This window comes from Podarcis tiliguerta, assembly GCF_965153285.1.
Source record: "Podarcis tiliguerta genome assembly, chromosome: 6".
Classification (NCBI taxonomy): Eukaryota; Metazoa; Chordata; class Lepidosauria; order Squamata; family Lacertidae; genus Podarcis; species Podarcis tiliguerta.
The window spans coordinates 68,608,780-68,620,969 of record NC_139539.1 but is presented as its reverse complement, the minus strand read 5'-3'; the positions used below and the strand labels follow the sequence as shown (position 1 = coordinate 68,620,969).

General features: G+C 42.9%; 1 protein-coding gene across 1 annotated transcript in view; it reads right to left on the bottom strand.

The window, feature by feature from the left end:
* LOC310680276 (uncharacterized protein) overlaps positions 1–12,190 on the bottom strand; it is a gene marked incomplete at its 5' end in the record, with an annotated part of 79,592 nt that overhangs the window by 21,187 nt on the left and 46,215 nt on the right. Inside the window, 4 exons of the mRNA XM_083446651.1 lie at positions 6,220–6,716; positions 8,925–9,164; positions 10,673–10,837; positions 11,746–12,016. Of these exons, the coding sequence (XP_083302777.1) occupies positions 6,220–6,716; positions 8,925–9,164; positions 10,673–10,837; positions 11,746–12,016 (1,173 nt within the window). The remainder of the gene's footprint in view (positions 1–6,219; positions 6,717–8,924; positions 9,165–10,672; positions 10,838–11,745; positions 12,017–12,190) is intronic.

The following is a 12,190-nucleotide window of genomic DNA, read 5'->3' as shown; positions in this document are numbered from 1 at the left end:
CACCAGGGCTGCTAGTTGTTGTGTGTGTGTTTTCCATTGTCGCTGACTCTCTGATAATAATCTTCCACACACCTGTCGACCTAGCTTCCCACATTAATGGGCGGAAGCGGCAAAGGGACCTCGGCCCCTAGGAGTTGGTTCCTAGGCATGCAAGTGTGTGTCCACAAACATACAAAGCCTTCATTTGCGCCCCATCCCAAAGGCTGCAGTCCTATGTGTAACATCCCGTTGCACTCAGTCAAACTTTCTCCTGACCTATCCTACTCCCAGATGTTTTCACACACACAAAGTCGCAAAGCAATACAAGTTTATCCTTCCCACTGTTGGTGTTTTATGCTCTTTCGTTTCCAGGAATGAATGACTGACTCAGGTGTAGCAGCAAGTAATGTGAATACATTACAGTGGTACCTCAGGTTAAGTACTTAATTCATTCCAGAGGTCCGTTCTTAACCTGAAACTGTTCTTAACCTGAAGCACCACTTTAGCTAATGGGGCCTCCTGCTGCTGCTGCGCCGCCAGAGCACAATTTCTGTTCTCATCCTGAATCAAAGTTCTTAACCTGAAGCACTATTTCTGGGTTAGCGGAGTGTGTAACCTGAAGCGTATGTAACCTGAAGCATATGTAACCTGAAGCGTATGTAACCCGCAGTACCACAATACATCAGGGAGAAACATTCCGGTTATATTAGGCAAATTTGCACACAAAAATGGGTGTAGGGAGAGAAATTTGCGCTCAAATGCTAACAAACGATCCTGAGGACTTTTTGTTTTTAACAAAATGCAACCATGGAAATGCGAAGACTCAAACCTGAGTTTGGACAAGTGAGAAAAATCAAAACGAAGACATTCACACAGTCCTCTTGATTGGCTTACTGGGCAGCTTGGATGAAAGCTTTCCTGACTCAAGCCTCACTTTAGGATAGCACACACGATTTCTTACTGAAAGTTGCCAAACACCAAAAGACAAGAAGTCAAGTTTGCTGCCGCCCTTCCATTGACAGCATCTCTCTGTCCCTCCCAGTGCCTGAAATGCAAACACACCTGTAAAACTAGGTGGCTTTTTCATGCCGATTCCAACAGGTAAGGAGTAGTTTGAGTAGCTCTGAGGGGATATATAGCTGGGTACCACCCATATGGAAAGCAGCAGAAAATTATGAGGAGTCTGATGTTTTATTGTGCTTTTAATATTCTGTTGGGAGCTGCCCAGAGTGGCTGGGGAAACCCAGCCAGATGGGTGGGGTTTACTAATAATAATAATAATAATAATAATAATAATAATAATAATAATAATGGTTCATTCCAGTTCATGACAGGGATGGCTCTGGATCATGTTTGTGGAATGCTGTCCCTGGAGACGGGCATCTGCCTCCCTCATTATTGACTTTCAGGAGAAATTTAAAGGCATTCATGTTCACCCAGATATTGAATTTAGTAACTTTGAGAGTTTGTGGTTTCTTTTAAGTGTTTTAAGATGGTTTAATGTTTTTATATTTAAATATCTTTAAAAAACATATTTTTAGGTTCACTCCTTTGGGAGGAAGGACACCGTTCTAGTAAATAAATAAATGCATCTAATTCTTTTAATGTTGAATCACCCAAAGGCACTGTTAAGCAACCATTCCGTAGAACTGGTTATGTAGAAAGCATGGCAGCAAAAGCCACACTGACGGTTGACTTAGGTGAAACAAAGGTCTTGACCAATAAAGAACATTAAGCGAGGGGGTTCCCTTTTCTTTACACAAGATATCTGTGGTTGGAATTCAACATTGCACTCTTCCCATTGTTCCATCTGCACAAGCGTTCCAATTTGCAAGACAGAATAATACCTGCATGTACTGCTCTGGTCGGAGTCAATTTCAGGGGGGACATTCAGGGGTGGAATCACAGAATCTTAGATCTTAATACAGAATTTATATTCCTTTAACATCTGCCAAATCAAACTCAATGCAAAAGGTCACCTCTCTTCCAACATCCCTAATACAAAAGGTGTTTTAAAACGGGTGTATTCTTGCCCCTTTTCTTTTTAGTTTATTTTTATCAGATCTTCCAGAGCACATTCAAAAAATAGAATCACATGCCCCAAAAACCAAAGAATGTTTTAATGTTTAATGTTCTATTATGCTTTATATATGTTGGAAGCAGCCCAGAGTGACTGGAGCAACCCAGTCAAATGGGCAGGTTATAAATAGAATGATGCCAATGATGATGATGATGATTAAATAGGACACTCCTATTTTCATCAGAGAAATATTGAAGGGTATGCAGATATGGTTAAAGCATATTGGTTACAGGCTACAGTGTGGGAAGAATGAAGATGGTTTAGTTAACTTTGCAATACAGTAGTACCTCGGGTTACATATGCTTCAGGTTACAGACTCCGCTAACCCAGAAATAGTGCTTCAGGTTAAGAACTTTGCTTCCGGATGAGAACAGAAATCGTGCTCTGGTGGCGCAGCAGGTGGCCCCATTAGCTAAAGTGGTGCTTCAGGTTAAGAACAGTTTCAGATTAAGTACGGACCTCCAGAACTAATTAAGTACTTAGCCTGAGGTACCACTGTATATGAGATTTGTTAAAAGGCAAGACCTCTGCCCAGTGAAAGATATCTTTCGTATCTTGGATCATGACCAGCCCATAGCATTATAGGGTCAGAGTGCTGAGCTGAACTCAGTTCCAGAGAAAAGGCTGGGGAACAAACCACTGAAAGGGCACTGAAAGTCGTTGGCAAGCTTTTTCTCTCTGACACATAGACAAAATCTTTGGGAGTGAAATAACTATTTTAGGAGAAAACCAAAGCCAAAAGTGCTAAAGGTCACGATCTCACTCTTTCTCTCTCTTTCTTCCTCTCTCACACACAGCATTTCAGGAACAAACAAACCTATCAGCCGAGTTAATGCAAACCCATGAGCGCAAATCTGCATAAATGGTATGTTATCGGCCAATTTTGAATTACCGTATTTTTCGCTCCATAAGACGTACCTGACCATAAGAAGCACTTAGTTTTTAGAGGGGGGATGCAAGAAAAAAATATTTTTAAAGGGAACGCTGGGCAGAGCCTGTATACATCCCAGGTTCTGCTCAGCGCTCCCTTTAAAAATATTTTTTTTATTGCATTCCCCCTCTAAAAGCCAGTCAGTCAGCTTGGGGGCTTTTCCTGCCTACATTCGATCCATAAGACGCACACACATTTCCCCTTACTTTTTAGGAGGGAAAAAGTGCGTCTTATGGAGCAAAAAATACGGTAACTAAAAGGGCAAGGGCAAGGCAGCCTGTCATCCCACCATCACCACTATGGTTTGATTTTAGGATTAGAACCATTAGCTGTAAAAATAAGAGAAAACAAGCCGGTTGAACCAGGGGCTCCCGATGTGCGGTGTTGCTGCGGCCCGAAAAATTCTGCTCAGCAGCCCCTCTCTTTTGTTTTTGGAGGAGATTTCACCCACAGGGCTTTGGCCTTTAGCGCTTCTGGCTGCGGAGTTCCCTCCGTTTTTCCCCCGGCCTTTGGGAACAGCAATTTTGAGCGGTTATTTTAAAGAGCCTTGAATTGAGTTTTAGTGGGGGCGAAAGAGTTTAAGTTATAGTGATTACTTTGCTCTCCTTTTTGGCTTTTGAGAGTTCCCTCTCTGTAAGCTTGGTGAATTCTACACACACACCCCTCCTAATATGTTTAAGGCTGGTTGGGGAAATTCCTGGGGCCGGCAGCCATTTTCCCCAGCTTATTTGAAGGGAGCGCCATTTTGCACTGGTGATAGTGCCATTTCTGGCAGGAGCGCCGTCTTGTTTTGGCGGGAGCGCAATCTTGTTTAGGAGGGATCGCCATTTTAACGGTTAAAGAGTTTATTTATTTTGTTCTTTGGGAGGGCTTATTGAGATGCCTGTTAAAAGGAACCCTAGTCCTGCTCTCCCTACAAAAAGGGTAATTAGAGGCCTGTCTCAGTCGCTGCATTCAGTGCAGCAGTTCCTCAGCAAACGCTGGATCGTCTGGGTGCTATCATGGCCAATATTGGCTTGGACCTTGTGGCCTTGACAAGGTTTAATTCAGAGCTTGAGTCATTGGCTCAGCAGTTTGGGAGGCAGCCTGATCCCCAGCCTGGCCCTTCCTCCTCTTCTACTGTTTATGAAGCCCATGGTCCCTCTGATGTGAGTGAAGGGAGCGAGGCTTTTGAGTCCTCTGGAGTTTTGTTGTTCTAATTGCAGTTTTACATGATTCCAGTCCCACCTAGTCCTAGGGGTCATCCCAGGAGTATGCGTGCCACGGTTCAGCAGGCCTTTCGGTCTGAACTACCATGTTCACAGTCGGCACACTCGGGTTTTGGGAGCTCACGGCTTTCAGCAGCACAGATTATGGGGAGAGGAACTTCTTATCAGCCTAGCACCTCACATGTTTTTAGTTCTGTTCAGGTGCAGTTGGTTCATTTGAGGGAGGTGCTCTACATCCCCTCTTCTGAGGAGGATCTTCTGATGCCCAGGGTCCCGTCATCCGGTGGCAAGCGGCAGAAGAGTCGTTGCTCCAAACGCAGGGCCAAAAGGCACAAAGATGGTGATTCCTCCTCTTCTACGGGTACGGGATAGGCTCTGGTTCAGGTGATAGGGATGGGAGAATTCTCTTGCCATCCCTATGTGAAGGGTATTCCATTAAAGGAATGCAGGGACTCAACCGGTTTGGTCAACCTCTGAGAGGGGGTTGTGCCCGTACCTGAGTCCAGAGGGGCATCTGAGTGGTGAACAGAGTCTGTTCCAGCTTTTCACCTTCCCAGGTGTTCACCCTTGGCTGACCTATGCTGGTGCCCTGGGTCAGCGCTGCCTGCAAGAGTGCAGGGAGCTAGTCAAACCAGAGCACATGCAAGCACTCACTTTCTGTAATCAATAAAGTTGTGGCCTAAATTCTTCCAAAAACCAAAACTAAAATTTGAGTCAAGTGTGAATTTATTTAGGGGGGAGGTTTCTGGGTCTGAACACGCAAAATGATGAGGATATTTTAGCCTGACATAGAATCAATCAAGAGAGAAATTCTCTAAGCATTAGTATAAGGCAGATGCTGGAAATAGAGATGACAGATATTTACACACAATTGGAAACAAAAACTAATAGTTTAACATTATATATATATATATATATATATATATATATATATATATATATATTAGATTTTACAAATGCAAATCTATAACAAAAACAATTACAAATCCATATAAAAAAATTCCTCTGAATCTCCAGACTTCCCCCCCCCCTCTATGGGTCCCAATGTCAACATTTACACCTGCATATCAGCCTTTTATCCACATTTTTTTTTTTATCCATCTGAATTGTCCATAGTAATGGTCACCTTACAAGTAAGATTAAAACCCTGCTAATGTTTCCATCTGGTTACAATGGTCTCCTAAGTTAATTACATTTTCCCCATTTTTTTTTAAAGCTCTTGTCCTCTTGGTTCCTGGGCTTTCAAGCTAAGTTTTGCCGGAGTCCATTATAAAAATAATTATGAACTGTTGCACAAACAGTCCAAAGATCTTATAAAACAGTGCAAAATACTAAATCTATTACTCTCAGCAAAAAAAAAAAAAAAAATCACTACGGAAAGTATAGGTACTAGGAAAAACCTTTTTTTCCAGAATCAAATGAAAAAGTGGCAAGATCTTTTGCTAAATTTTAAAGAATTAAAGCAAGATTGTATATAGTGAGAAGAGGATATCTGTCTGTACTGGATGACATCCCACTTGCAGACCTCTCCCACTAGAGAGGCTTGGCAGGCGCAATTGTTATCTTGTTTTAGGTGTCCAGCAAAAACTGTTCTTAATTTGAAGGATTTTTAAGTATTTGTGGCCTCTTTTGATGAGGCAGAAACTGTTAGACCTGCCTTTTAATTGTATAAATATATTTGGGGGGAGATTTTCTTGTGTTTGCTGTAAGACATTTTTATGTGTAAAGAGGCTAATAAATACTACTGCCAGTGTTTTCTTCTTCTTCTGGGGGTACTATTTGCTTCAGTGAATCTACTCTGAGTAAAGCAGAGCACTCTACTCTGAATAGAACTCAGTATAATTTACAACTTATCCACTTCCCTTCATCTGAATTGTAACGATATGTCAATACGATATAACTATACTGTCCATTTATTTCCTTTGTGTTGGCAATATATGATGTATTGTGAAATGTTGTTGAAGAAGTGGCTATTTTATATATATATATATAGAGAGAGAGAGAGAGAGAGAGAGAGCTCAAGGAGCAACAGCAGTACAGGTAGTCGTCGTCACATAATTTCCATATTTCCGCTTACGTAGAATGCAAACTGCTATACCTACAACAGCCAAAAAAATAATTACAGAAATGCATGCAATTACCACAATTATAATTGTGGATTTGTCAACTGGGCCAGGATGTTTCTCATCTGGACTAGACGGAATAATGGAATTGTCAGCTGGAGTAGGGGAAATGATGATTGGACGAGGAGGAGAACTTGGCCGTGCAGGAAGGAACACGACTGCTCTGGCTATATTAGATATTTCTCCGACGTTGTCGCTGCCATCAATGCAACGAATGGCAAAGTAGATGGAGGTGCCATTCTCTTTTGTGAAGTTTGCCAGCTTATAGTGAAAGGATTGCTTGACCCCAGCAGCTTCTGTCATCAGGCCATCAGTGTCCACGGGAGTCGCACTATCAAATGTTGCATTGGTTAACTCCGAGGGTCTTTCACCCATCTTTATTTCATACATTTCAGCTGCAAAATAAAGGACCCGCAACAGGCACGCGTTAGATGTACATCTTCAAACATGGATCAAGGAAACAGTGACAAGCCGATCTTTCAGTGCATAACTTCCTGTCCTCCAGGAACCCTAAGCATATTGCACACCAGCCATTGCATCGTTGTGTGTTGCAGAAGACTTTGGGAATGAAAGAACACACAAGATCTATGTCTGCAGTCACGGATTAAAAATAACAATGCCCAAATTTTAAACTTCCTGCCTTTAGGGAACTCTTAGCACATTGGCTTTGAATGCACACCCACCACTACATCTTTGCCTGCTGCAAAGGACTCTGGAGAATGTTCCAGAACATACTGTTAGTTTACATGGGCTGCCACTTAGGCTTGTCGAAGTTCCCCGTAATTCCTTGCCAATGCAAAAACATGGCCCATGTCACAGAACCCAACAGGGTACCTATTTCAGACCCTCCAAGTGTCCCTATTTTCCAGAGACAGTCCCTGATTTGCAGACGCCATCCCAGTTTCTGATCTGATCCCTCCTGGAATGTCCCACTTTTCCTTAAAGGTAAAAGGGACCCCTGACCATTAGGTCCAGTTGTGTCCGACTCTGGGGTTGTGGCGTTCATCTCACTTTATTGGCCGAGGGAGCCGGCGTACAGCTTCCGGGTCATGTGGCCAGCATGACTAAGCTGCTTCTGGCGAACCAGAGCAGTGCACGGAAATGCCGTTTACCTTCCCGCTGGAGCGGTACCTATTTATCTACTTGCACTTTGCCGTGCTTTCAAACTGCTAGGTTGGCAGGAGCAGGGACCGAGCAATGGGATCTCACCCCATGGCGGGGATTCAAACCGCCAACCTTCTGATCAGCAAGTCCTGTGGTTTAACCCACAGTGCCACCCACATCCCCACCCCCCTTAGGATGTCCCTATTTTTATTGGAGGGTATGGAGTTATCTGACCCACAAGTCATCAGAAGGCAGCCCTGTATAGGGAAGTTTTAAAATGTTTAATGTTTTATTATGTTTTTATATATAGTGGTACCTTGAGTTACAAATGCCTCTGGTTACAAATGCTTCAGGTTACAAACTCTGCTAACCTGGAAGAGTTACCTCGAGTTGAGAATTTTGCCCCAGGATGAGAATGGAAATCGTGTGCCAGCGGCGCAGCAGCAGCAAGAGGCCCCATTAGTGAAAGCACACCTCTAGTTAAGAACAGTTTCAGGTTAAGAACGGACCTCCAGAATGAATTAAGTTCGTAACTAGAGCACCTCTGTATGTTGGAAGCTGCACAGAGTGTCTGGGACAACCCAGTCAGATGTAAAGGGTATACAGTGGTACCTCAGGTTAAGTACTTACCGTATTTTTTGCACCATAACACTCACTTTTTTTCCTCCTAGAAAGTAAGGGGAAATGTCTGTGTGTGTTATGGAGGGAATGCCTATGGGTGGCATGCCTACGGATTTTCCTCCTCTAAAAACTATGTGCGTGTTATGGTCGGGTGCGTGTTATAGAGCGAAAAATATGGTAATTCGTTCCGGAGGTCTGTACTTAACTTGAAACTGTTCTTAACCTGAAGCACCACTTTAGCTAATGGGGCCTGCTGCTGCCGCCGTGCCGCCAGAGCACGATTTCTGTTCTCATCCCGAAGCAAAGAGCTTAACCTGAAGCACTATTTCTGGGTTAACAGAGTCTGTAACCTGAAGCATATGTAACCTGAAGTGTATGTAACCTGAAGCATATGTAACCCGAGGTACCACTGTTAATAGTAAAATTATTATTATGGAATAGGATGTCCCTATTTTCAGCGGAGAAATGTTGGAGGGTATGCTAATCCACAGAATAAAACCTTACACTACTCATCTGCCTTGCCGGAAGGGGGGGAGCGGATGATGGCAAAACACATACATGACTTAAAATAAGAACAAAATACGGATTTAAAAATTGAAGCAACAATGCCGGAAACAGGCAGCCCCGCTCCCACTGAACAACAACAGCAGAAGGCCAAAAACATCAATTAGAAAAAATAAAAATTGAGTGTGGCTGGGGACATTGAAGGGTTAATGGAGCTGTCCAAGGGAGACCCTGATGTGCAGTATTACATGCCTATGAAGTTAGTGTAACTAAAACTGTCGTTTGGCTCTCCACCCCCCAACCAGGTTAGTACGAAATTTAAATATTTCTCAAAGAGTCCTTACTGAAAGATTAAAGCAGAACCCCACATTTACCTTTCCCCACATCATAGTCATCGCCAGGAGCTGTCCAGGTGAGAAGAAATCCGCCATCACCAGTTTGCTGTACCTCAAGGTCGGTGATTTTACAGGGTGGAAGAACATCATGACTACCTCCAGGAGACATTCCTGATACTATAAAAGTACCACCGGATACAATTCTGGTGACATTTCCCAGATTTCCTTCAGCTTCGCTCACATTAGCTTCAGGTTTGGGGGGGTTCATTGTTATATTACCTACAAAAGCAGGGGAGAAAGATATGTCAGATGGGGTACATTACGGCTGATAGGCAGATTCTATCCAGGTATACAGGTAACCCATGACTTATGCTAATTATTGCCAGCACACTGGGATGTCACCCTCTTCCCCCACTCCACGTCTGTTTCTCACCATACCCAAATCTGCTCCAGATGCAGACAGATTTAGGGGGAGAAGAGGGAGGAGAAGAAGAGTTTGGATTTGATATCCCGCTGTATCACTACCCTGAGGAGTCTCAAAGCGGCTCACAATCTCCTTTCCCTTCCTCCCCCACAACAAACACTCTGTGAGGTGAGTGAGGCTGAGAGACTTCAGAGAAGTGTGACTAGCCCAAGGTCACCCAGCAGCTGCATGTGGAGGAGCGGAGAAGCGAACCCGGTTCACCAGATTACAAGTCTACCGCACTTAACCACTACACCTCACTGGCTGAACGTTGTCTTGCACAAGGAGAAATCTTTGTGAGGGGGGGACATTTTGCTTAGCGCTTCGTCGATTACCACGCCACATGTTAGTTTTTTGTTTGTTGCTGAGTATAGTAACAGGCTGAGAATAAACAACAAACAATAAAAATGGGCAAATACCTATTGTGTGTGTGTGTGTGTGTGTGTGTCCCCACCTCCAGATAAATTTAAGACGTTAAAATCACTTTATTATACACCACCTTCTCAATACGGATCCACCTCCATTCCTACACTGAGCTGCTTCCCCTATGCTGAAGCTGCTGCATGCAGAAAAATACCACAGTTATGTGGGCAAACGGATCCTGTGCCTCTTTCCCACCCACACGTAGCATCAATGCATTACATATGTGGATCCAGCTATACGTCTGCAAATAAAGCATTTAAAATATAAAGTGTAATATACAAATGTGACACTAGACGGCGACAGTGAGCTATACCAAATTGAATGCATTTTTCAAAACTTTTTCTTTTTTAAAGCATTTTCACAGGGGTTTTTTATATGTGTGTAGATTCCACCATGGTTGCCTAGAGTTGCTAGGGGGAAATAAAGCCATTTGATCTAGACCAGGCATGTCCAGCCACGCTCCTCCTCCCTCCAATGACAATGGGTAGATCACAGGTTTTTTTATACTGGGAGGAGATCGCAGTCTCTTGGGAGTTGGACGTGCCTGATCTAGACTTTGGGCTGGCAAATTATAGAAACAGATGGGAATCTAAAATGCCGAAAGAAGGATACCAGAGTCATATTTTAAAGCCTTGTAAGAATTAGGGAGTTGTTTCATTGGTTCAATGATGACACATTCGATTAACACATCCAGAATATTATAGGATAGCAGAATATGGGCACATATATGTATCCATGCATCAGAAATGTGTGCTTAAGTGTTCAGATCTACATAAAGACCATTATTAAGAGGGGAATGGCGGGAAGAAACTTGTGTTACTCCCAAGACTCCCAATTTCACATTTTGAGAATCACAGGGCTAACATACCACCAGTAAAGCTATTTCATAACCCAGGCTTACCATTTTCTTCATAACCTGGTACATAGAGAGCTTGACTCTGCCTACGGGACCGTTTAAGAACCTTGTCTTTTCCTTCGACACGCACTTTTAGGTTGTGTCTGCCATTTCCTTTGAGCGATGTGAAATACCTGGAGTAGATCCCGTCGTTCTTGATAAGATCAGCACCTGAATACACAGATATAAAAATGTAACATCCCAAAGCTCACCTCTCACAGCTGGTCATTAAAAACCCAAAACCCTACATAACCTACGTGGGAGGTGTTCATTTCACAATGTGTGTGGCTGTTTTAATGGAAATAGCTGAATATTTGATTCTGATCTCTGTAATATAGGATCATAAGGGACCATTGTTTTAATATTTGTGCCTCACAGGCCAACACAAGTTGTAACCAACACAACACACCAGCATTATTGTAGCTTGCCATATACCTGACAAGCTCCATTTTTGGCAGTGCCAAGCAGTTAACAAAATCAGGACACTTATCAAACTTAAAGACTCCCTTTCCCCATGTGAAGTAACCCAGATCCAGAGATCATCATCTGGTTCCTTACTCTGTGTGTGATTTCTGAGGGAAGTTGGGAGGCTGGCAAAGAGTGAGTGGACCTTCTCTGTAGTAGCTCACAGTTATGTAATGCTCTCCCAGGAAGGCCCACGAGGCACCAATCTTGCTATCGTTTCAGCACCAGACAAAGATGTTTTTGTTTTCCCAAACATTAGTAGGTCTCCATACTATCCAACATTTGACAGATAGCTTTTGCATGGCTTGATGAAACTAGGGAGCCCAGATCGAGATCTTGATATGTAACGGTTCCAGTTCACATATGCAGATAAGGCAAGTCACATGCTCCAGGAAAAGCCAAATACATACACTGGTATTGGTTGCAATGTATGTACTCTATAGGAAAAGAATGAATGAATTTGCCACTGTGAAAGATGAACAGCCAAGTTCAGCTTTTGAATCCACTATGTCAGCTTAGATGATGCTAGATTTGATGAGTTAATATTCTGCTTCAGGGAAAAAATAAATAAATCCAGAATGCATACTGCCCATAACGTTTCGAAATAAACGTACCTGAACCATTGTCAAAAAGCTCCACCTCTTCAGGTGTTCCAATCTCTGGTTCAACTGTGGCTATGACTTTTGCACCGATAACAGGTAAGAATCCTTGGCTGACTTCTGCATAAATAACCACCGGACTAGGAAACGTATTGGTATCGCTATTCATAAAGGACTTCACAATCACCGGGGACACATTGACAGATGCTGCTCTAGTTGTGACTGTTATCGATATGACCTGAGCGTTTGAATATGTATTATGAATTGAGTAAATCCAATCTCCTGTCTGAAATATAGAAGGATATTGCATATCTAAGTAACGTTTGTGAATACAGTTCCATTCCTTTGGTTATTGTTGTGCTTTGATAAAGATGGATGTCATTTTCTACAAAATATATATCTACAAGTGCAGAAGGTACTAGAAGCAGCGGCAAGGTAGACATATAATGGACGTTTACTC